The following is a 26,098-nucleotide window of genomic DNA, read 5'->3' on the forward strand; positions in this document are numbered from 1 at the left end:
TGTTACTTCCAAACTAAAGAGTCATCCAAACAATTAACCATATTAGTTTCAAACTAAACGAGGAGTTATTGGATCAAATCTCAAAGCCAGCTTCCAAATGGGCAAGATTTTGATGCAGATAATGTCTCGTAATGATCTAAAGAATTTGGAAAAATTAGTTTTAAAACAAAAAATAAACCAGCATTTTTCTTCAAGAATGAAGGAGAATATATACAACACCATATCCCAAAGGTTATCTTAAACAGTTCAACCCTCCATCCAAGGCATGTTGCCAACAGCGGAGATCATATATCACAAGTTCATATCTGATCAAATCCCTTCATATCATCCGTGACTATTGTGGCTGGTAATTGAGCTTCCAAGAAAGAGAGCATCCTACAAGGTTTTCCTTGTTAAAAGAGAGAATTGTACAAATACATAGAGGATTATCCCATTAAAAAACTTATTTATAAACCTTCAGAGGAAAATTCAACATGTCCAGCAACATCTCATTTTCCCCAACGGGCTTAGGGTGTATAAACTCTTAAGGGAATGATATTGTAAGACCCGGAATCAAAAAAGCCTGAAAACCAAGTCTAATGTGTATTATGTTAAATTCAATATAAACTTTCAAGCTATCATTTATCTTTAAGCTATATTCCACTTATTAATCTTTGCCTTTTACTGATTGTGTGTCGTGCAATCTAAAATACACAAATCTATCCTTCTCTATGTTTTAGATCATATGTTAAAAGGCAATTGCAGCAAGAAAAGCCAAACCCATTTGACCTTGACCGCTTTCTATTATTGGAAAAGTAGATCAAAAAACCCCTTTGCACGAATGCAGCCGATACATTAAGAGTGTTATTCTAGTCATTGTTATTTGGAAACTTTATAAATCAGTAAAAATTAATTTGGGTGATAGTAAATAGAAATGTATAGCACCACCTTCAAGATAAGTTTTGGATCTGATAACGTTTCTCATACATGGTAAAACACCAGTGGTCAAAGAGTTATGAAAGGGCCTCCCAACAATTGTAGGCACGCGGCAAACTACCACTCAGTAGCCCAAATAACAAATAGATTAAATTACCATTTCAATTGCTCGTAATGACATCCTCTAGAATTGAAACTTCATCATTACTTGTCACCGTATGGTGTATTTACAAAACCGAGCATAATACTCAACCAGACCATTATCCAAATGGCATTATACTGGATGCTATTGACCGCTGAGAATGGAAATTGGGGCATGCAGCAAGCAATTAAACAACTGAGGCTTGTCCATAATACTTCCATCCATCAATGACTAACTCCTTATCAGGTTAATATTATTCATTGTAATTAGCCCACTCTACGTAGATGTCCTTCCAAACTTCAATTCGGCTTGATTATCATTTTACTTTTAACTTTTAAGATAGTATTGTGAAGATGTTCAATTATTGTTGGATTCAATTTCGGGTATGTTGTATACTTTATGGGACTAGTAGCAGGAGCTGCATTAAGTATCCCTAACTTGACATAATTTACAGCACAACAGGCAAAATATGAGTCATTTCCAAAAAAAACTACAAACCTGACACTAGCCATAAATTGCACAAGTAGATCATTTTTTATAGAAGTACTTAGAATCACTATTGAATAACATAATCCTGAAGCTACAAGACGCTAAAGGACACCCATGAAAATTTTGAAAAAATAGCACTAATCTGGTGATCCAAGGCACAAGCATTGAAGAAACAAACCGCTGACAAAATCACTGAATAGAACAATTGAGCAATTCTTCATAAAGAGCATGAAAATTTTGAAAAAATAGCACTAATCTGGTGATCCAAGGCACAAGCATTGAAGAAACAAACCGCTGACAAAATCACTGAATAGAACAATTGAGCAATTCTTCATAAAGAGCTTCCTGAGTCGTTATTAACTATCCCGGAACAAGAATTTAAATGTGCTTGAAGAATAATTCATAATAAATAAAAGAATAGTTCAAGCTCAATCAATTGAATAATTGCCATATTGGTAGTAAGGCCTAACCCCATCATATCATATGTATTATTCAGACTAACCACAGACTGATCCTAATTCCATACCTGTCAGAACAAACAGCAAACAATTAATAATTATGGCAAACCCTTGTAACACATAACTCTTAAGGATCCGTGTCCAAAAACAAGAAACCATTAAGATCTTAAACCGCTACACAATCAATTCGACAGCTGAAAGCTCTCAAATAAATAGTCCACATTTATCCAAAGTGCATGGCCTTACAAGCCTTCATTAGTGACTTCAAAGTATGACTTACCCAGGCAATCAAACACCGTTATTCAGAGTTGTTGCATTCTTGTTTTGCTGCACGTTGTTTATTGAGTTGCTGAGTTCGTGCTTTACTGACTATAGAATTTGGCGACCTGAACATTCTCTACAGCCACCAAAATAAAGGTTAGTTGTAACTACTATGGGAGCCAATAGTATATGAACAAAATATTCCTAAAGGACGGCACTTCAACTACAGATGGGAAAGGCATCAAATATGGATTCTCTATATTCTTAAAAAGAAAACAACAAATATAGATTTTTTACAGAAATTGCATTAAGGAAAATAATAAAACTACACAAGTCTTACGTTGATCTGTAGATATTTCATTGTTGATTACAGATAGAACCATTTCCCTTACCTTTTCTTTGGCTGAGAGTGCTTTCTGCTTTTCTTGCACGGGAATAAAGTCAAAAACTTCATGAAGCAAAGAATTTTCCTGTAAACACCAAAACCAATAGTGCCATTTTCAGAGACTAACCAAATAACATGTTTTATTTCTACAATAAGCAGTTTCTAATCAAAATTTTCAGTTAAATCAGTCATCTAGCTAGATCTATAACCAAATATATGGATGTCAGTTTCAAACCATGATAAGATAATGAAGTTTACCTGCATGTGTTTCTGAAAGCCACCTCCAAGAAAATTTCTTACAAAGTTCATCTGTTAACTAGCAGTAGTCAGCAAACAACAAATAATGCATGAAGCCACTACTATCTACGATGGACAATTTCACCATCCTCAGCATATTCATGAATAACTTTGTCAACTGTTGGAACGGTAATGTACTGGCTTGCCAACTTAAATTCAAAACTTGAAACAGTCAGTACCTGTATTGTTCGAGACCATCTTGATATATTTAAAGTATACCCATTTTGTAGCTTCACCGTTGCCCCGGGTTTCTCGCCACCCTACACATCCAAATTAATATTACACACTGATTACCAACAGCTGAAATATACTTTACCAACACAGGAGAGACAAACCTCGATAAAGGCTATAAAGTCACGGAAAGAAGTACGTTGGTTTTGGAGATCTTTCTTTGAAGACCCTTTGCCACCAGCCTCTCTAGAGAGTGCTTTCATCTGTTCGATGACTCTCAATTGCAAATTGTCAAGAGAAGATAAAGATCCTAAAGAATTGTTATTTTCTTGATCTAGACAGTTGGAATCTAAATGATCATGTCCATTCTGATCCCTTGAATTTATTGTCTCAAGGATAAAGCCAATTGCCTCTCCAGCAGATATGCGTACAGCTCGGGAATCCATTTCCAACAGAGATGACAACACAGGAAGATATCTGCATTCAGTAAAAGCACTCTGAATTGACTTTAGAATAACAAAAACAAAAGAAAGCTAGAACAGTTTGCAATTGAAGCCCGCAAATACCATTTTACTTACTTTTCACTAAATTGAGCATTAATGCGCCAAACAGGGAGGGTTGTTAAGAGAAAAGTCCATGCTGAGATAGCTGATTCCATTACTGTGGGTTCTGGCTTACTAGTCCCATGGACCTGTAAACAAAACTTCAATTTTTAAAGCCTAAATCTTGCCATTTGCACATTCAGCAAATTCTATTAAATTTTTACTCAATCAGACCTGTAAACTTTAAAGTCTTGCCGCTTACACACCTGATTCCACAAAAGTTCCATTGATTTTTCTGTTTCTTCAACATCATTTCCACCAACAAAAGTGATAATAGCAAGTGCTTGAAGGACCTAAGAGTGCAAAACACAGGATGTTAAAATTCTGATCACCTAATAAGAAAAAGAACCAGATGAAAATTTAACAATTAAATGCTCAAAGACATACTAGTACTAAGCAGTGTTTTTAAAACCGGAACCGGTGACCGGACCGGTCCACCTAATGAACCGGTTTACCGACCGGAACCGGTCTAACCGGGACTGGTTTGGTCTAAACGAACCGGTTTTAAAAAAATACATTAAATAATTAATTTTTAATGAAACAAAACTATTTTTAAGATGTAAAACCATGATTCCAAGCCAATAGAGACAAAATATGCAAAGTTTGCTCATTTATATACCATGTAAAGGTGAATATATCAAAACACCTTTACTTCCCCCCCAAAACCCCTAAACCACAGTCAAAATCCGCCTTTTTGCACCGTCATTACTTGTATTGCTATGGTTTAAGAGCTGACCATTATTTTAAATTAGTTTAGGTGACTAAGGTTGCTGTAAGCACTGATGTGGGGTCCCATAACCACCTCATGGATGGAGACTGGAATAAATAGTCCATGTTTATTACTAAGATTGATAGAGTATATCTGCAATTGTAAATTAAAATACTGGATAATGATTGATTGATAAGAATTTATTGGTCACAAGGTGTGTGGCCTTTGACCTTTCATTGGCATAATTAGTACTGTTCCTACTACATTGCCACCCTCTTAAGAATGTTTTGTTCTCAAAGCATAGTAAATGAGATTTTCTCTTGCTGAGCATGCTTTCTTGGTAGCATCATCTTTATTTGGTTGTGGGAGTTTGACTCAGTTCTTGATTTGAGTGATGGTGAGGTTCCTTTGCAGTGTGCACATCATATTCTAAAGTCTTTTGGCCTAGTTATTCAATGTGAAACCTTGATAATCCATGGTAACATACTTTCTTTGTGGTTATATGTTTGTCTGTGTTTCTTGCCCCCTTTCTATTAGTTGTAGATCATTTGTGATGGGAACTTTCAACCCATATAGTTCATAATGTTGTCTTTTCCAGTGAAATTACTTGAACTATTCTTCAAGGTTAATGTTATAAGCACCCCACTGCATCAACTATTCAACACCTAGTACCCTACCCATCTCATTGAGCTGAAGAGCATAGAGTTGTGTTAAATGTTCCAATTCTTGTATTTGAACCATGACTTTATGGAATCTTTTTACTGTCTTGACCTTTTATCGATCAATGATTTTAACTATGGAGTGGGGTACACAATTAGGTTCAGTTGCTTAGCTTAGTTGATGTCTATACAGTTATGGGTACTGGTGGAATCTACAAGTATTCTTTTGCTGCTCTTCTAAGGTGCACCATATCTTTCTTTCTGTTTAAGCCAACAATCACAGCTAAAATTTCTTGGTTCTATGGTGTTTTGGGCTGGTTCTATTTTCAAACAGCCTACATTCATTTATATACCCTTACATTCATTTATATAGCCTTTTGGAGGGAAAACACCTTTACTTCCCCCCCCAAAACCCCTAAACCACAGTCAAAATCCACCTTTTTGCATGTTTCACTGGGCGTGCCTAAAACCGGCCGGTTTTGTCCTAAACCGGCCGGTTTTCACCGGTTAGGGCCTCAAATATGGCGAAATGCAAGGTTGGACCGGGTTTTTTGGCCGGTTCGGACCGGCCAGCTATCTAACCGGCCGGTTTGACCGGTTACCGGTTTTTCAAAACGGTTTTAAAAACTATGGTACTAAGTAATAAATTCTAGGGATTATAAAGTATATCAGCATATAAATGCAATGATGCTGTAAGTTTACACAGATGAATATGGTGGTAAAATAAAAGATGACAAACATTAGTTTTTCCTAAAGTTGTCTAACTGTCAAGTAAATTCTGAATTGGTTTAGAACTAAAGGTTCAGCATTAAGATCAATAAGGCTCCAAAAGAGGGAGAGAGCAATCATTAAAATACTGAGTGATTGCAGGACCTACAAGTAATTGCAAAACATGAGAAATCGATATTTGATCAGCTGATAAAAAAACAACCAAGTAAATTATACAAAACTACAAAATGATATACTCTCTGAACATAAAAGTATAGAATTATATCAGTCGGTGGACAGCTTATGTATATATTTTACTTCCAAATATATACAGTTTTTTTCTTTTGAAAATAAATATAAGTACAGAAGCAGATAAAACTATTACTATGATGCTATAGGTATACACCATCCTAAATATGGTGATATAAGAATGTGAAACATAAATTTGTCCCAAAGTTGTTTAAATGTGAAGTAATTCTGAATTAATTCAAAACAAAAGGTTCATTATTAACATAGATAAGATTCCAAAATAGGGAAAGAAACGCCATATTTTAAAACTCTGTGGGATCAGAGTCCACTTGATATACAGATGATCTCTTGTGATCACACGTTCAATTGCACAATCTGTTGTCACTTGTCAGCTAGAACAATATGCTGAATTTCAGACACTAATATATTCTATTCTGAAAATTCAGTTCAATTGGATTTCCTGTATTCAAGCTGACTGCTCATTTGGAATGACATTATAAATAATGTGGAAGTTCCAATATATTCACATAAAGCAGTATGCACGATATCCTGAATAAATCATGATGTTTTGTTCATAACATTTGTTTCTCGTACAACTAAAGCCAAAGGTAATCCAAGTCGATGCATTTTTTTACAAACATGTGGCAAGGTTGCCACTGACTTGATGTCTACTAGAATTCATTCTCTGGTTGGAATTATACAGTGACAAACATACAAGGTATCTTACAAATCAATTGCTTTACAACAAATATGAACTACTAACGTGTCTAAATACTACCTCTCATAAATTAAAATAAATGAAACGTCTGAGGAATTTGAAGCTAGTTGGAGGGGCCAAGGATGAAGGACGAATTGCAGAAGTTGCAGAGAAGAAGAACCGAGATTTTAGATGGCTTCAATGATTTATGTTAAGGGCTGACTGGTGGAATAAGGGAGGTCACTTGTCTTGGTCTTAGGTCCTAGTTGTCTCAATTTGATTTGAATCTACTAGGGGAAGAGTTTGACTGGGTTTTCCCCTTCATAGGGGTTTTGCCCTGGCTGAGTGCCTACATCTTGTGTTCTCCTGTTGTCTCTGTGATCTTCATAATTCTGGCAATTGTCTTGATGATGAAAAGATAATAACTAAGAAAAAGTAGTAATAACTAATCACAAAAAATTGTCCAGTAAAAGATAAATCAAGAAACCCTAATTCTGCCCTAATAGATTTCTCAACAGACTTGGTGCTTGAGGAGGTCTTGGTCTTGGTCTTTGGGTCTTGGATATCTCACTTTGATCTAATTCAATGTCCCTGGCTTGGAGCCTATATCTTGTGTTTTTTGTGTTCTTGTGATCTTCATGCATTTTATGTTTTGGTAATTGCTTTATGAAGAAGATATAATTAAGTAATAAAAAGCCAACAAACTTTCACAAGTAATTATCAAGAAAAAGGAATCAACCTTAATCTACATTTACATTGATTTCTCAACATGGTATCAGAGCTAAGTGTTATATGTAACTAGGTTCGGTCTTCATAATGACATATGTAATCATGTTTTTATGTATTTAATGCAAAGAGAAAATTAAATATAGTATTGTTGTTCTTGAGGCATGGGTTTCATGCTCATGGGAAATTTATTTTTAGGTCAAGCACCCACTGTGTGCTTCTAGGGCTTGTCATTGAGTCTACAAGTCAATTGAGTCATTATCATGTATGGAAGACCCTTTTGGGCATGTTACATACTGCAAAGAAAATTTTATTTGAGTCAAAGTTAGAGTCAAAGACCCTCCAAAACCTTTTCAATCATGCAAGCAACAAATCAGCCTTCAAGGACATGTCGGCCTACTAGAAGAGGACAAGTTGGCTCATTAGGGCTCTGGAAGAAGCCTATATGTAAGTGACTTTGACCTCACTTGGAAAGCACTTACCAATCAATCAAGAAGTTCGATCAAGAAAGGATAGATGACGAAAAAGAAGCCAAGATACTTAGCAAAGAAGAGGAAAAGGAAAAACGAAGTTTTGGACTGTTTTTGGGCTCAAATTTGTTGATATATGTAACTAGATTCGATCTTCATAATGACATATGTAATCATGATTTTATGTATTTAATGAAAAGAGAAAAATAAATTTATTATTGTTAATCTTGTCATGTATGAAAGACCCTTTTGGGCATGTTACATATTATAAAGAAATTTTATTGGAGTCAAAAGAAAGTCAAAAAACCCTCCAAGACCTCGTCATGGTGCAAAGATCAAGTCAGCTTACATGAAAGGACAAGTCAACCTAAATATAGAAATTTGTACCCTTCAAAAGCCTATAAATAAGAAGGAACACGACCTCATTTGGACACACACTAAAGCAAGCTCAATCTCCTAAGATAGACATTGGAAAAGGGACAAAAAAAAAGAAGAAAAGAAAGATCGAGGTTTTGGGCGTCTCTCTCTCTCTCTCTCTCTCTCTCTCTCTCTTGTGTTAGGGTTTATACATTTACTGGGCAAGACAAAATTTTGAAGTTGCTTCTAGGTTGAAACTGTGAAGCTACAAGATCGAAGTTGTGAAATTGCTTCTAGGTTGAAGTTGTGAAGCTGCAAGGACGAAGTTGTAAAGTTGCTTCTAGGTCGAAGTTGTGAAGCTGCAAGATCGAAGTTGTGGAGTTGCTTCTAGGTCGAAGTTGCGACGCTGCAAGGTCGAAGTTGTGAAGTTGCTTCTAGGTCATAGTTGTGAAGTTGCAAGGTCGAAGCTGTGAAGCTGCATCAAGATCGAAGTTGTGAATCTACTAGGTCGAAGTTGCTGAAGAAGTTGTTGGAAGGTCGAAGTTTGTTACTGGACACTGTGTAAATCAAGGAAGGTTGACTTGGTCTTGGAGGAGTCTTGGTCAAGGGTCATAGGCCTTGAAATTCGTCAATTGAAATTCTATAAAAAGAGAAGAGTTCTTGCGGGTTTTCCTCTCAAAGGGAGAGGTTTTGGCCCTCGCTGATAGCCTATATCTTGTGTCCTCTTGTCTCATTGCTCTTTATTGTTTGGTCGTTGTTTCATGATAAGAACACAATAATAATAATCAAGTTAAAGAAGAAGCTAATCAAGATAAGTAAAAAGATATCACAAGCAGTTATCAAAGTAAGAGAAATCACTTAATCTAGTTGCCCCTAGATTTCTCAACATGGTATTAGAGCTAAGGTGATAATACAAGGAAAGGCAATTAAAAAGACACTCGAAGGCCTAAGAACTAAAAGAATTATCAAAAGTAATATCAAGAAAGATCAAAAGTTGACATTGTACCATCAAGAAGACATTCACAAGGACTGAGTACAAGCAAAGAAGACCCCAAAACCCTAGCTTATCAAAAGACGAGATTCTCACTTGGAGCATTGTTGGGAAGCTCGCACATCATCATCATCAAAGAAGATCTCAAGGACCCTACCTAGAAAGACTACACTTTGAAGCATCTCTAAGTCTCTACATTCAAGGGAAGCAAGAAGAGGCGTTGTCATCGTCATCAAGGAATCAAGGTGATCTCCCTCTCTCTGAAGGATCACTTTTGAAGGAAGACATCTTCATCAAAAAGACATCTTCGATTATCAACATCATCATCAAAATCAAGAAGGCATCAAGTTTTAGATATTGTCATCAAAGAGCATCTTCACTTGACAAGTACATTTATATTTATGATTGAATCTGCTATCAAAATGACTTCATTTTGCAAGGAAAGCAACAAATTGGTTGGGTCGTCAAATTTTCTTGCATGGAAGAAAAGGACAAATTTGATTCTCATGGCAAATGAAGTCATTGAACTTAAGGGATCAATTACTAAGCCTCCAAAGGAAGAAGCTCAAGCTTTAGCAAAGTATATGAAAGGGGAAGTAAGGGCTCAAATGATTCTCATTGAATCCATCAAGGATCCCCTCATACCCTATGTATCAAAGTTGGAGACATCAAAAGAAATATACGATAAACTACTAGAATTGTTCTCCGTAAGTACTGCTGGAGAAGTGATATCATTAACAGTCAATGTCACTAACATCAAGGTACATAGAGGGCTTCGTGCTCTTGATTAAATGCTAGTTTCATACCCTCGTACATGACAGAATCAATGGAAACATTGCAATTCCCCCAATCCTACTTTTTAATGGGAGCTAAAATTCTACTTTCTCCATGTGAAATCCAATGAGGTCAGAACGACTCTCAAACATCCTGATTCTATTAATGGTAATGTTCAAAATTTAAAAGTATTTTCATACTTTTATTTTAATAATTTATCATTACCATAATTTACATAGCATCAGTAGGGCCCTATGCTTCAAAAATATTGTGTTAGAGAGTCTAGAGGGTCCTCGGTTGCATTGTACAGAACCGGCCAGTTTGGTGAAAAAAGGCCAGTTCAGTACCAGACTGACCTTTTCCAGTTCTGTGCAAATGTCGGACAGGTTTAGGCACCAAAATAGTCGGACCAGCCAGTTCCACTGCTTCTGGTCCAGTTCTGATAACATTGGAACCAACAAATGCATTTTCCTCCCTCCAGTGACATATACAAAGTAGCAGTTAGTGCAAGATGAAAGTGATATGACTAAGGAGGGTTATGACTGATATGGATCTTGCACAAACAGAAACCACATCCCTTTCCTGGGAAAATAAAGTAGTTATCCAATTCACAAAGAACCCAGTGTTTCATGCAAGGACCAAGCAAATAGAGATATCACTTTATTGGACAGCAGGAACAAAAAAAAGGCATTTAAGTTCTGTAATGCAGAAATGGAGATGCTCCTCCAGATCTCTTCATAAAAACATTGAGAAGGAGAAATTTCAAAAATTAAGAGAATTGCTTGTTATAAAGAAAATAAAATCAATGAGGGGAGCAGGTGTTAAAGTTGGGTGCCCTACTTTTCTCTATATAGAGGTAGGATGAAGTTCAGGAGTTTGATGAATTTAGAGTGGGGTCAATCTACTTTTGATTTAGCATAGTATTTGGGTACAGGACGAAACTCATCCCCAACTATCCATTTGGAACTGATTTACCGATGTAGTTTAAGAATATTTAGACGTGCAATAAAAGTTTCATGAGTTTCTGGGAAGCTTTTGTCTTCATATGCTTAAATCTATATACATATTACAAGCCAAGTAGTAAAAAGGACAACAAAGACACCTAAATTGGTGAGGAAGTTGATAGGAAAGTCTGCCCTCACATTTCTCATGAGATTGTGGAGAGCAGAGGCGCCTAACTAAACTATACTGCACACACAAGCATGACACCTAGTATCGTGGATTATTCACCCATGGTGTTCATAAAATTTCAACTGATACAGCTGGAAACCTATGCTAAACACAATCTGAACGGCATTTGTATTCAAGAACCAAAAATTTATTCTCTCCTCGCTTTGCACAATCTCAATTCACGGTAGTGTTTTGGTGCACTAAATAATAATCATAAAGCAAGCACGTCTACCATTCAGAAAAGAAAATTCTTTGAATTGGTAATCTAGCTAAGAGCGCTGGCCATAAATATGAGATTTTGAAAAACGAAGAAATTAAACCAAAAAAAAAAATATATATATATATATATCACAAAACTAGAAACTAACTCATGGCCCTACACTTGATTTGCATACCATAATATGATTGGTAGCATCAGATCCAAGTTTAGACACACGAGTAAAATGAAAAATGGAATCTTCTAGCACTTTATGTGCTTTTTCACCTGCTCCAACTGTTACAGCCAGCAGTCCTGTAAAGAAAAGCTCTTGCAAATCAGAATGGATGTTATAGATATAGAGGTCCAACATTGAAAACTACTTTAACAAAAACATCGAGAAAACTTACCTAAAGCATGTGCAGCTAATGCCACTTCAGGAAAACCACGTTTCATTGATTTCACAAATTGATCCAGCAAAGTTTCATAACTGCAGCACTCAAAATGATTCAGTAACACAAGCAACTTTAGAGTTGGACATTAGAGTGTACAAAAACAATGCCTAAAAATTAAAATTTAAAAAAAAATAATAATAATAAATAAATAACTAGCATAACTCAACCTTTTTTCGGCAAAATCAAGTTGTAAATTGTTTGTCAAAGCATTTATAAGCCCCTTCAAACCACTCTCTCTTGTTGACCCCCTGAAAGACACCCACCAAGTATGTCATTGGCTTCTGTATGATTTGTGTCCAATTGCACATCTTAATCACAATAATTTCCAACAAGAATGCTTTCAGCATCTCAAACTGAAAAAAGCATCTTAAGGTGTCTTTTATTTTGTAATAAACCTCAACAACCAAGAATAGTGTTTATAAGGAAATAACCAGAAATTCTCATATACATCCTGTTTTGCACCCCCTGCATCCAATGTGTGCTACGTAAATGTTGATTGAACCTTGATACTTCAACAACAAAATCAAGGCTAACAATGACAAACTCAGCCCTTGCCTTACTGTTGAGCACATACTAAAGAAGACAGTCACCATAAGATGAAGTCGTTAAACTTTAGTGTCCCCAACAAATGGAAACAAGAAACATGAAACCCAGCAGAAAACTGGTCTCTGAAAATGGGAACACCTGGGGTCTTGTAACGGAGTAGATGTCTTAGGAAACACCAAGAAAAGGGAGATAATGCTGAGAAGCAGGTTTCCAGAAACAAGAAGGAATTTTTCCATAAGAAATGATATCTTTCATATTGGATTCTACAAAGACTCACATCCTATGGGGAACACAGTTTTTACAAAGCTTCCATGAATACTTCCTTGAAATATCCATTACCTTAGGTGGGTCCAGATCAGGCTTATTTTCAAACCATTCCAAGTCAGAGCTTAGGTTTCCATATGCAGTGGGGAGCACAGATAAAATAATCATAATTGGTAATTAATCAACGAGGGTCTTGAAAAAGATTAAATCAGCAACAAAGGGCCATTTCTTTACCTATGGAAACATGTCCAAAAACAACCATAATTCTAAGAAGACAATAAAGAAAAGAACAAATATATATATATATATATATATATATGAATCCTAAAGTTAAAAAAGGGAGTGAGTAAATGTAATTGATTTGGATGTGAATCTAATTCAATTTAAAGCAATGATGCAGTGCAAATAATATGTACTTTCGAGTCTTGAATGTCTTCAAGAAACTATTTGTAATGTAATTGATTTGGATGTGAATCTAATTCAATTTAAAGCAATGATGCAGTGCAAATAATATGTACTTTCGAGTCTTGAATGTCTTCAAGAAACTATTTGTAATGTAATTGATTTGGATGTGAATCTAATTCAATTTAAAGCAATGATGCAGTGCAAATAATATGTACTTTCGAGTCTTGAATGTCTTCAAGAAACTATTCTTATGTGTGGAATATGCATAATAAGAGGGGCTATACTTTCTAATGTGTGGAATATAAAAAATACGTGGGGCTAGCCACTATATTTTCTTATATGCCAAAACCCTCTAGCCCCTACTTCTCATTGCATTGTTATTTCTCATTTCTCATTTCTAATAACACAACAAAAGATGTCAACTGGGTGTAGCTTGAGTGGCTGAGAGGAAAGTTGTTATCCTCCCTCCCGGGATTCAAATCCCACTTTGTCACATGCTTGCTCTTTTCATGAGCCAGTTGTTGACTATTGGCCTAGAGTTGAGCACTGAAGAATCTGAACTACCCTAGTTACCATCCTCAGCATAAACAGAAGTACCAATTGGGTTTCTACGGATTCAAATTCCACTTTGTCACATGCTTGCTCTTTTCATGAGCCAGTTGTCAACTATTGGCCTGGAGTTGAGCACTGAAGAATCTGATCTACCGTAGTTACCATCTTCAGCATAAACGGAAGTACCAATTAGGTTTCCATGGAAAATGCATTACACAAAATATATGTTAAAAACAAAAAAACACAACAAAAGACTGAAAATCATCAATAAATCTCAAATTTCCCAACAGTGTCCTTGTAGATACCTTCAAATCCACCATAGCTCTTCAAGCAATGGTTAATCCAAAGTTGCCAAGAGAAAGAGGCTAATGCTGGTTTATTGCATTGACCATATAACTTTAGATATCATTTTTTGGGATTCAACTGTGTTAAGTAAGTCATTCATGTATGACCATTTTCATGAGGTTAATCCAAAGTTGCCAAGAGAAAGAGGCTAATGCTGGTTTATTGCATTGACCATATAACTTTAGATATCATTTTTTGGGATTCAACTGTGTTAAGTAAGTCATTCATGTATGACCATTTTCATGAGAGGTAGTCATAACTGACTAATTTCTCATGATTTTTGAATAGTCCACTTAGCACTCATTGCATCGGGTGATGCTCACAGGGGTGAAGAAGTGGGATTGAAACTAGTGAAATGAATCACATAGCATCAATCATCACTTCCGGGGCTTTGCACCCGGTAACCAAGACTTCCCGGGAGGTCACCCATCCCAGATCGCCTCTGGCTCAAGCGCACTTAATTGTGGAGTTCTCCCCACAATCAAGCCCACTTAGCTTGCTATCCCATTTGCAAAACCTTAGCGAGTATTGTGCCTCATGAACCATTCAAGTAGAATTCCCTTCACTCTTTTTGAATTTAAGTATTAAGGGGTTTTCGCAGTGCATTATATTAGATATCATTTTTTGGGATTCAACTGCGTTAAGTAAGTCATTCATGTATGACCATTTTCATGAGAGGTAGTCGTAACTGACTAATTTCTCATGATTTTTTAATAGTCCACTTAGCACTCATTGCATCGGGTGATGATCACAGGGTTGAAGAAGTGGGATTGAAACTAGTGAAATGTATCACATAGCGTCAATCATCACTTCCGGGGCTTGCACCCGGTAACCAGGACTTCCCGGGAGGTCACCCATCCCAGATCGCCTCTGGCTCAAGCGTGCTTAACTGTGGAGTTTTCCCCACAATCAAGCCCACTTAGCTTGCTACCTCATTTGCAAAACCTTGGCAAGTATTGTGCCTCATGAACCATTCAAGTAGAGTTCACTTCACTCTTTTTGAATTTAAGTATTAAGGGGTTTTTGCAGTGCATTATATTAGATATCATTTTTTGGGATTCAACTGCATTAAGTAATTCATTCATGTATGACCATTTTCATGAGAGGTAGTCGTAACTGACTAATTTCTCATGATTTTTGAATAGTCCACTTAGCGCTCATTGCATCAGGTGATGCTCACAGGGGTGAACTTTAACCCAAAGTAAATTGAATCAATAGACAGAATTGAGTACTCAGGATATTTCTCAATTTATTGATTTCTCAAGCCATCACAAGCAATGCAACAGAGTATTCATCTTCTTGGTCAAACTTGCCAAGTTTCACTACGATTCTTGCCAAATATTGAGTCTCTATAGACTTCTCAAATTTGCAAGTATAAAGATCAAAAAAGGTTTTTTCTTGTTCATATCCATTTTGGTTATTGATGACATGTAGATTGCAGATTTAGTTTGTTAAATTCTTTGTTTCAATCTAATTTGATATCAAAATATTGGATATTTGATGGAATGGAAATATCTAATTTGGCTTGCAGAATTTTGAATATTTGATGTATTTTCAATCTGTCAAATTATTTGAGAGATCCTATACATCTCCAGTTTCTTAACAAAGTCTTGTGACTTTGGTATAAGCATAATTATGAAAGTGCAATTTCATTCATGTCACTATTGACATGATCAACAAAGGTCACACACAAGCATGCACCATCGCACAAAATTACTCCAAAATTACTTAGAAAAACCAAATACAATCATCAACCAGTAGGTGCATGCCTTTGACCGGAAGGGGGTTGATGGGGAAATGTCTTTTATAAATTAATTTTCCCCTTTTATACACCAACACAGTAAGACTCCAAAACAAAAACAGAAATGTATAAAAATATCCATTCAAAAGATAGTGAAACCTCAAGAAATGAAACACTTTACCAAAATTAAACCAAATAAATTGAATAGTTCAAACACAAAATAAGTAGTGAGAAGTAACGAATGCCACAAGAACAAACTAATATATTCTATCTCTTCACAAACATATCAAGAACTTCTAGTAATTACAAGAGAGAATTTAGCAATAAAACATATAAGCTGACTACAAAATAAGCTCAAAAAGAGTGAAAGAAAGTAAGTTTAAAATTACCTCTTTTCAAACATTGAATCCAGGTAACCCTCTAGTGACAATTCTTCACTTCCTAGATCCTCAGTTTCTTGTATTAGAGATTGATCAGATAACCCACCAGTGGATGAAGTGCTAAGTGTGTCATCATCACTATCGAAATATTTTGAGCTTCTACGTTGGCCCTTACCTGCTCAATTTTAAACTGTTTTAGTACTTGCGCCAAATATAATTTCTTACAACTTGAACATTGAAGAATATATAAATCTTACTGTGACAGCCATATCAAAAACAAGGTGATGATCACAGAATACGAAACAGGACCTAATACTTGAAGCTCTCCCAACATTATGAATAGAAAATACCACCAATCTAGCCAATATGACAATCGAACAATCAGTTAAATTGTGACACAAGGAATACAATAACAAGTTCTACATCATGTAAACTAATATCCAAATCTCAGACCATAGAAGTTCCATAGAATAATATAATACTTTCCAATGGTTTTTCCAGAGTATTGCACATTGAAATGCTTCTAAATGATATCAAGCTCAGACTATAAAAGTTCCAGAAAAAAAGCATAATACTTTCCAATGGATTTTCCAGAGTATAGCATGTTCAAACACTTATAGGAGCTACATTGGGTGGTAAAAACAATAAGCTTACTTTGCCTTTGCATGTATTCCACCAAAGCTGGCTGCTCATATTACATATGTTGAGGTTATGTCAAAGCCTGATAATGTGGTTGGTATCTTAACATAGGCTTCAAGGAAATCTTAAAACCCCTCTCCAAAATTAACTCAATTGCCAGGATATTTCAAAATCTCAAGGTTTAGTAAGACATCTAAGATGAGCACCCCTAATAGTATACAGATATCCCATTTCCACTACAGTCTGCGGACATTTTTGGGAAGTATGATCAACACTACTTGTAATGAGCATCATAAAGAGAACATTTCCAGGTTTTGGGATATAAACATACAAGACACTGCATTAATACAAAAAGAGATAATGAGTATTTTTTCATGTGAGAAATGTCTGAAAATACTTGAAGTGCATTGGATCCATCAAGAAAGCGACAAGAAATACCTTGTTCGTGGAAGAAATGCCCAAATATACTTGAAGTGAAATGAAAAACCTCTACTATACTGAAACCCAAACTAAAGTTGGGTTAAGTGCCCCAAAAAATTTAAAAGAGGCCCTAAAATCCCTATTACTCACCACAATGCCAAACACCATTCATAATGTTAACTTCGACACAATTTTATAACCAGTAAAGAAGGCTTCTTGAAGAAAACGACACAGGTATAACATCATTAGCAATCTTACTATTGCTGATGACTCCAATGGAACAATGAACCAAAAATAGACAATCTTCCAATAGGTAAGACTCATATGCAATCTATTGAAATGTCAAATATTCACAAAAAGGAACTTCCCAGTGATCCTTGATAGTGATGGAAGCTAAGTTTTAACAGCACAAAATTAATATAATGTCTCCTCCGACAAACTCAATCTATTAGAACCAGTGTTGCACATATTGCAATAATATCCGAATTATCACAATATTATCACCAGTATTTATCGCAATAAATTGGCAGATTTGAAATTATCGCGATAATTTCCGGATTTATCATGAGCTGATCGAAATTATTGCCCTGCTGCGCCGAATTTCGTTTTAAAGCGTCTGCGTTCGATTTTTTTTTATCATTTCAGTTTTTTGCTTGCTGGGATTGAGCTCTGAGAGGTATAGCGACCTTGTTACCTGACTATAACCAGAAAACAAAGGGATTCCCATAGCCTTATTTTTCCATTAGCTGAGTATTTGTGGAGTGGATATCTACTCCAATATACCATTTCCAACTGTAATATGCAGAATAATGAATGGAAATATTATTAAGATGCCACTTCAAGAAGGAAAACCTTTCAATTACAATAAAACTTTACAAAAGACAATTATGAGTGAGTCTCCTGTAATTGAACTTTACATGAGACAATTATCAAAGAGTCTCCTTACTCTGCATATAGAAGAGATGAGGGTTAGGTATGCCTATACTACCTCTCTAGGTCGATGCATGTAAGAGAGTGGCTGTTCATGATCCTAAAGAGGGAACCTTAAGTAGAAGAGAGAGGGAAAAGGAGGGAAGATGTACTACTAGGAGAGCAGTGAAGTAATGATATGACTCATGAGTAAAGGTCAGGAATCGGGAGCTAGGGCTGTAATAGAGGACCTACTCTTTTAAGGCCAACGACGTGATTCTTTAGTAGCTTTGGATTCAGAGATACAGTATGCTCCTGATTATTGTGACCAACTCTATCCCTCACCCATCAACGCCACCATCAATTCGAATCCAAATCTCATGTAGCAAATTAGAAATATCTTATGCTGGAATTGTTTAAAATTTTAAATACTCATCATGAGGCATTGTATGGAATTGAAAAATTGACAGCTTCAAAGATGCTGTGTTGTAAAAGAATATTCAGATGGATAAATCCACTAAACTAGACGATAAAGATTGAAGCATATTTATCTATCATTTTTCCATTCTTTGTTGACAACTTGAAACTTGTACATACAAAACTATATATAAAGCAATACTGTTGTAGAAATTCTGCAACACTCATAATTTATTACTTGTTTCACCAAGCGATAATCATATCATGGGTTCTTATTATTACTAGACTAGCATTGTATAAAATATCATCAGTGTTAAGCAGTATTTATTATGTTGATTTGGGTAATTGATAATTCAGATCATAACAAGCAGCATAAGAGTAGGTGATTCTCAAAATGGCACCTTCGAAAGGGTATTGTTCAATGCCAGAGATAAACTTTTGATAAGGGCATTTAAATTGTGTGTGGCTTGAGTTTCTAGAAAAAGATGTCTAATAGTCTGATTATATTTCAGCATATTTGGAGCAAACCTAGGAAATACAGCAACAAGTCCAGGTTCACATCCAATCCTGAAGAAATACCCAAAAACAGAGCAAGTTGCAGTAGATTATGCATAGCTTATGGTTTCAATTAAAATTTCAGCAAATTTGGAGCGAATCTAGGAGATACAGTGATTACAACTCCAGGTTCATGTTGAATCATGAAGAAGTACTGAAAGGTTCACATCGGATCACGGAGAAGTACCAAAAAAAGGAGAAAGTTGCAGTAGATTGTGCATAGCTTCCAGTTTCCACATTTAAATTAAATGCAACGTAGTTCATCTAAAAGAAGACATCCAAGGCTATTATAGTTTCGAATTTCAAATTATTTGGCACAAAAGTCAAGGAGTTACAAATTTGTACAATTTCAATCTTTGAGGAATGGCAAAAATAACAGTTTGGTAAACTGGACATGACTTCTACTTGGCAAATTCAAAGAGCACGAGACCAATTGCAAAAGGGAGAAGATATATTGGACTATTACTAGCTAAAATTGCACAGAAATCAGAGTGTAAATCATGAAGACATTAACAATACAAGGTCAGCTTGTAGACCAGTCTCCAGAAAAGGATCACGAACAGCAGGTTGGCTTAAATTGGACACAACTTTCAGGTGACTCAAGATGCCATGTGAATATTACTAGAGGAGAATATTTATGTATAATTTTAGGTCATTTGCCATTGGAGTTGTGGAAATATTAAGGTACAAAAGCTTGGGCCCTGAGAAGACCTAGTTTTGCAGGATTTTTGGACAGCTTGTAACATTTCCATAACTTCCCTGTAAGTTAATCCCTTAAATCTCTCTTTCTCTCTTTCTTTTCCTTTTAACTAGCTCAATATAGTTTTCAATCTGCCTACCCTAGAGATTGGGCCAGGAACCTTTACCAAGTGGCACCACCACAAAAAGACGCAAAAGGCCAAGATATGTATGAGCCTTGTAAGAATTGAAGGTTGTAGCAATACCAGGAGCAACTCCATATTGTGAAAATACAAACAACGACCTCCAGCGATAGATGGATTCCCTAGAAGGTTCTTGCAAGAAATTAAGATAAGGGTTCCAGTACCAGCTGTCTCAAGGCATGGATTTTGTGATTATGTAGGTGGCTTCACTATCAAATATCGGTTCTGAACCAACAAAAACTGCATACCAATTTGCTGAAATCCTCCTTATCAACCACTAAAGAGAATCACTTCATAAAGGTGGGCACAAAAGTATGGTGATGTAATATCCCTCTTGGAGAGATTAGCCTTGGGATGCAATTCTGAGTTAGGGTTTTCAATAAACACATGCTGCTGGAGTACCCATCACTCTATAAAACAATGATGATCTTTTATTGAATACACAAGTGATATAAACAAGAACTCAAACAACAGTTGATTCCACCGGCAAACATTATAAAGTAGGGCCAATTCAACAAACAAATAACAGACTTACAAAATCCACAGTTTCCCAATAGGGATATCAACACTGTTGGATTTTCCACTGCACTCAAGAATCCGGTTTGAGTCTAAGATAACAATCACAAACACACTCAAATGCCACAACACTACTACTTTGCACAGCAGAATAACATCCATCAGTGAATCAACTAGTGCACATGACATTTTTTAACTTTTTAACCCACTACTTGTTATATTACAAACTTTAATACAACAGTATTAGGGCTCCCGTACCAGGGATCATGGCCCTTACATACAGCCCTGATACAAGACAACAACTAGGGCTAGGTGTCAACAACTATGACAACCAATCTACACTGATCAAGATACACTTGTCCTACTTGCCGATGGTGCACACACACTCAGCCTTTCAGTCCACGTACCTTGAACACATCTGGCAGGTACATTGCCTCCCCATCTGCTGATCACAGCAACTGCATCTTCAGCGGTCCAATCTGCTAACTGTCAACCACTCTTGGCAGCTCCAAGATGACTGAACTTTGTCTCACTGATCTGCCCACTAGCAGCACTCTTGCTCCACTAAGATGTCTGCTCATTGGGTCTTCCAGATCTGCCCTCTTATCAGTGATTTTCCACATCAAATCCCTGAACTAGGGCTCCATCAAATCTGCCTCCTAACAGTCCCTTCGCTGCTCCAAGGATCACTGTACATGAGGTCTTCCAGATCTGCCCACTATCCATCTCCTTGCTGCTCCAGAGGTGACAGAACTTAGGGCTCACAACTCTGCCCTTTCACTGTGACACATCCGCTGCTTTGTCACTCTTCTCAGGGCCTCCAAATTGCCCACACACAGTCCATACCTTGACTGATCTAGGCCTTCAAAGCTGCCCATACACAGTCCTCTTTATTCCTTCAAAGAAGACAGATCTAGTGCTTGCAAACCTAGCCCTCACAGCTGCTCCTTTGCTCCACCAAACGACCAGCACTCAGGGCTTGCAAACCTAGCCCTCACAGCTGCTCCTTTGCTCCACCAAAGGACCAGCACTCAGGGCTTGCAAAAATCCCCTCTTAACTTTCACAGGCCTAATCCTTGTTGACAATACTACAGCATCCTAACACTGTTGTTCATCACCTATGAACAGACCTCTTTCTTCCTTCACCAAGTCGACCCTTCTCACTGTCCCTTCTTCTCAATATTCTGCCCACAACAAAGAGTATTTCTGCCTGACCACAACGTAGAAATCAGATCACGGTTCCTACGGATTCTGTGGAACTAAAACAGTGGCAATACTCCCATTCTTAGGGTCTCGGCCCTCTTCATTTATCACTGACCTCGGCCGCATTCACACAGGGATCTTGGACAGGTCTTAGGGTTGCTTGCATTATAAGAAGAAGCCCTAACTAGGGCATATAAGACTGTTGTCATTAACCCTTATTGACAGCCCTCCAACCTTAGCAATCTAACTCGTTGAAGACACTGCTACTCAGCCTCCAAGCACTCACGGTTCTATGGAGAAATACTACAGTCCAAAACACAGATTGGACTGTCGCTTCTTTCCTGTCCACAACCTCAGAACTCAGCCCTCATTCAGTCCTGAAACTCGCATACAGTCAGCCCTAATCCACTGTAATTTTGCTCGGCCCCTTCTTGGCATGCTCTAACCCAACTTGCCTAACACACAGCCACTTAAGAGAGTCTCGGCCCTCTTCTACAGATGGATATAACTCAGCCTAACCACTGTTCACATGCCCAGAACTTTCGGCCCTCTTCCTCAGGTCGCTTCCACAACTCGGATGCACAAAATTGCCCACAGAAACCTTCACCAAACTCGGCCAACCTTCCTCCTTGAACCTGAACCAGAACATGAGACAAAAAAAGATAAAAATAAAACCCTTCTTCTTGCTCCCTATCCAGCTCGGCTCCCTGAGGTATGCGGCCTCCTTGGATCAGCCCTCACTTGAAAAGAAATGCTCTTCTTCGATGATCAAATGAGCCTCCTTACTTCCCTGCTCATCATCTTCTATGAAGGCAGTGGCTAGCCCTCAAGGGTCATGGTTTAACCCTAGCCGACTTGGATTTTTTTCATGAAACCCCAACGATCATAGGGAAATTATTTTCTTTCATTTACCCTCCATGGTTGCCTTAGGTCACCCTTGCTCCTTTAAGGGTGCTCCACTTGCAACAATGAATAAACAAATATTTTCTTCACTTGGTTTCATGCCCACACCCTAGGTGCAAAGCCCCATCGCTTGGGTACTTCGCCCACAAAACCCTTTTGTGGTCAACTTTTCACAAACCCAACACCTAGTGTTGTGGAGTACCTCCCAAGCTACACAAATCAACAAACACAAATGTAGTTTATAGGCTTACAAAATTGTTTCTATCCCCTTGCTACCACAAAATCACACCAGCAAGCCTCATTGCTACGCTGCACCATTATTCAACCCCTGCTGCCTCAATCCCTAGTCAACCAGCACCCTAATTTCACCCTTAGATCCATGCTTCAGCCAGGGTGAGAATAATGAAATGTTTATGGGTAAAACCCTCTCTCGACTTGCCCTTCTTGGTTCAAAAGTTGTGAACCCTTGTTCTACTACTCTCTTCCTTCACTAAAGATTCCTATAACAAATCCAAAATTGCTTGATTAGGTGGTTAGAAATGCTCCTTCTTACGCCCATTTATAGTGCATTTGAGGTCTAGACTGGGCCGACTTGTCCACTGGCTGAGCCAACTGGCAAAATGTATAATGAATATTCAAAAGATCATTTCTCCTCAACTGTGAGGAGTTAGAAGGCTGAGCCAACTGGCAAAATGTATAATGAATATTCAAAAGATCATTTCTCCTCAACTGTGAGGAGTTAGAAGGTGTGCCATATATCGTTGGAACGGTCTCAAAATAAGCTTTCCAACCATATATCCTATGCTCTCATTCGAGCCACAGGTAATTGGAGTAAGAATGACTTCAAATATAGGGTATCCAAATGGGGCTTGCTTGTACTTTGATTTGATCATATTGACAAAATACTTCATATCTCCTCATTCCTATGGAATTAGAGGGTGTGCCATATACCTTTGGGCAGCCCTTTGACATCAATAACAACCATTTTCAACACTGAAAATGAAGTAAACATTCTGAATGCAGCCAATGGACTCTCCACCTTCAATGGACTTCCATAAATGAGCAAATGAAGGAGCAAGGTACCATAGAAAATTATTCTAGATCAAATCAGATCCTATTTCCGCAATACAATTCAGCATCAATTTGACTGAAATTCAGCTACAATTCATTTCTGATTTGGCTCAATTAAAAAACCCTAACACATGAAAGATGATAAAAAATAAAAAGGTGCCCTAGCATAATACGATTTATATCCCACTCGTCTCTGTGATGCCACCTATTCACCCCCTTCCTCCTCGGTCAAATTACCTCATCTACTGAGCTGGCTCAAGTACTCCTTGAAACTACTTAACAGTCCAAAAGTGCTCGCTGAATCAGAAATCAGTAACACAGACACCTCGTTACAGTTAACAGAGTAGGCATTGACAAAGCAGACATAAAGATGGGTTCATGGTTCCAGGGGTTTCACAATTTCATTCGCTCATATTCAAGGTTGCATAATAAAAGGTAGGTTCGAGTCTAACAAGTCTGTTAATGTCCATTCTGCCATTAACAGTGATTATTCAGCATCCACAATGCCCGCTTGAGTGCTCTCAACTTTCAAGTTTCTGCCATTAACTCGCCTGCTCGCTTGTGGCCTGTGCAATGGGTTCCTAACCTTAAAGCCCAATGCTCTGAAGTATACCTACACTGTGCAGTGTTTTTCGTATTAGTGAGATGAATACTCGTATTAGTTCGTACTGGATTCTTCCAGTTAGAATTTTTCTCTCATTGTACTGACCGACTTGAATTTGTATATGGTAACTACAGTGAGTACGCATGACATTTTTTTCCTTTCGCCAAACGCTTCAAGAAAGATACCGTGAAGAGAGCTTCACCAAAAGGTGCAGACTTCCTTTGGGTTTAGTTCAGGGTTTGAGGGGATGGTGATTATGCCAAAATAGCACGGAAATTGCACCCAGCCTCGACCCTTTGGTAATGATTCCATTACTGTAGGGCAGACCAGGGTGAGAATGGAACGGTAGAGGACTGGTTAACAGTCCACCTGCCAACCTTACTGGATTCTTCCAGTTCGACTTTTTCTCTTATTGTACAGACCGTCTTGAATTTGTATATGGTAACTACAGTGAGTAAGCATGACATTTTTTCCTTTCGCCAAACGCTTCAAGAAAGATACCGCGAAGAGAGCTAGACCAAAAGGAGCAGACATCCTTTGGGTTAAGTTAAGGGTCTGAGGGGATGCTGATTATGCCAACATCGCACGGAAATTGCACCCAGCCTCGACCGTTTGATACGCATTCCATAACTGTAGGGCAGACCAGTGTGAGAATGGAACGCTAGAGAACGGGTTAAGGGTCCACCTACCAACCTCACCAGTGAAAAAATGCCGCGATGGCAAGGAGACATGACACATCTCATCCAATATCAGTAATTCATTATCCCGAAAAACACTGAAATCCCCAATACGCGACATTATCTCATCTAATGAAATCCCCAATACGCGACATTATCTCATCTAATCTCATTGTTTTATTGTCCCCAGAAGCATTGAAATCCCAAGGGGATTTGGAAAATATATCAAATTTCAATAACCAAACATCAACACACAAATAAAAATATAGAACACAAAACAAGGAATGAACTTACTTCGCCCCATGCCGAATGAACTTGAACCCTAGACGGCTGCCTAGAGCCGCCCGGTTGATGCTATATGGGATGAAAACCACGGTCAACACACGCGGTATGAAGGACTACCAATCTGCCGCTGACTTGCAAAATCCAACGCCCGTTGATAATACCGCCACGAAAATAACAAGAAGCCGAAATTCCACGATCCAGCAGGTGCTTTCTAATATGAACATGGGTATCCGGGGATGTCGAGGAAGGGTTTACAGCCATATGCAGAGAAAGAACGATCAGATTTCAGGTTGCAGAGGAACAAAGAGCATGCCAGATTTCATTAAATAGGGATCGAAGAGGGGGACTGCTTCAATCGCGCTGGGATTGAATTATACCCAACAAGGAATGAATATTCCCCGCTCTTATTCTCCTTCTCCTGCTTCCAATCCCGGCTTTTCCTTCTCCTCCTCTGGCTTCCCTAACCAATATCTTTCCTTCTGAAATTCGTATTATTATTATACCCTCCGCTGTCGGTTGCCACGAAGCCAGCGAGGCCCATAAGAGTTTGGCGAGGAAAGGTTTCCCCCACCGGTTACTGTGACGTGGGTACTTCTAAACAAAATAGGTTTGCATTTGAAATAGTAGAAATGTGTGAACATATTAGTAGCACGATTTGAGGATTTTATCACTCCGCTTATCTTCAGCGTGTTTGTTGGCATGAGTTCTTCCATTTGTTCGTGAAAAATAAATGGTTCTCGATAAAAGATTTAAAAAGAATCTTTAAATTAATTAAAGATCATTTCGTTTAATAAATGTCGTATATTTTGGATCGTTGTTTTCAAAAGTTTTTACTGGGAATGGTCTGGAATGGTCTGGATTTAATAATTTAAGAATATTTTTTTATATAAGGATATTTAAGTTA

At 37.5% G+C, this 26,098-nt stretch overlaps 1 protein-coding gene across 4 annotated transcripts; it reads right to left on the reverse strand.

Annotated features, from left to right (window-relative positions):
* Positions 1-1,739: 1,739 nt before the first annotated feature.
* Positions 1,740-25,763, reverse strand: LOC149139787 (uncharacterized). 4 transcript variants are annotated; one of them, XR_016264027.1, is made up of 13 exons: positions 25,204-25,762; positions 16,124-16,289; positions 12,049-12,129; positions 11,837-11,916; positions 11,626-11,741; positions 3,927-4,013; positions 3,697-3,809; positions 3,283-3,595; positions 3,127-3,207; positions 2,909-2,959; positions 2,658-2,735; positions 2,285-2,390; positions 1,740-2,072 (listed from the first exon to the last, which is right to left on the reverse strand). XR_016264027.1 is itself a non-coding variant. In XM_089446394.1 (13 exons), the coding sequence occupies exons 1-12, from the start codon at positions 25,211-25,213 to the stop codon at positions 2,303-2,305; spliced, it is 1,275 nt and encodes a 424-aa protein (XP_089302520.1). In that variant the 5' UTR covers positions 25,214-25,761; the 3' UTR covers positions 1,740-2,072; positions 2,285-2,302. The 4 variants fall into 4 exon arrangements, 1 of the variants encoding a protein (XP_089302520.1); XM_089446394.1 differs by having other exon boundaries at positions 2,285-2,401; positions 25,204-25,761; XR_016264029.1 differs by lacking the exon at positions 1,740-2,072 and having other exon boundaries at positions 2,359-2,390; positions 3,318-3,595; positions 25,204-25,763.
* Between the last annotated feature and the right edge of the window lie 335 nt (positions 25,764-26,098).

This window comes from Pinus tabuliformis, chromosome X (assembly GCF_031772625.1).
Source record: "Pinus tabuliformis cultivar Carrire ecotype Pingquan chromosome X, CPIR1, whole genome shotgun sequence".
Classification (NCBI taxonomy): Eukaryota; Viridiplantae; Streptophyta; class Pinopsida; order Pinales; family Pinaceae; genus Pinus; species Pinus tabuliformis.

Coding starts and splice junctions, on each gene's coding strand:
- LOC149139787 (XM_089446394.1), bottom strand. Junction 11,917..12,048: donor CTTGATTTTGCCGAAAAAAG/GTTGAGTTATGC, acceptor TGAGTGCTGCAG/TTATGAAACTTTGCTGGATC. Junction 3,596..3,696: donor AATGCTCAATTTAGTGAAAA/GTAAGTAAAATG, acceptor TACTGAATGCAG/ATATCTTCCTGTGTTGTCAT.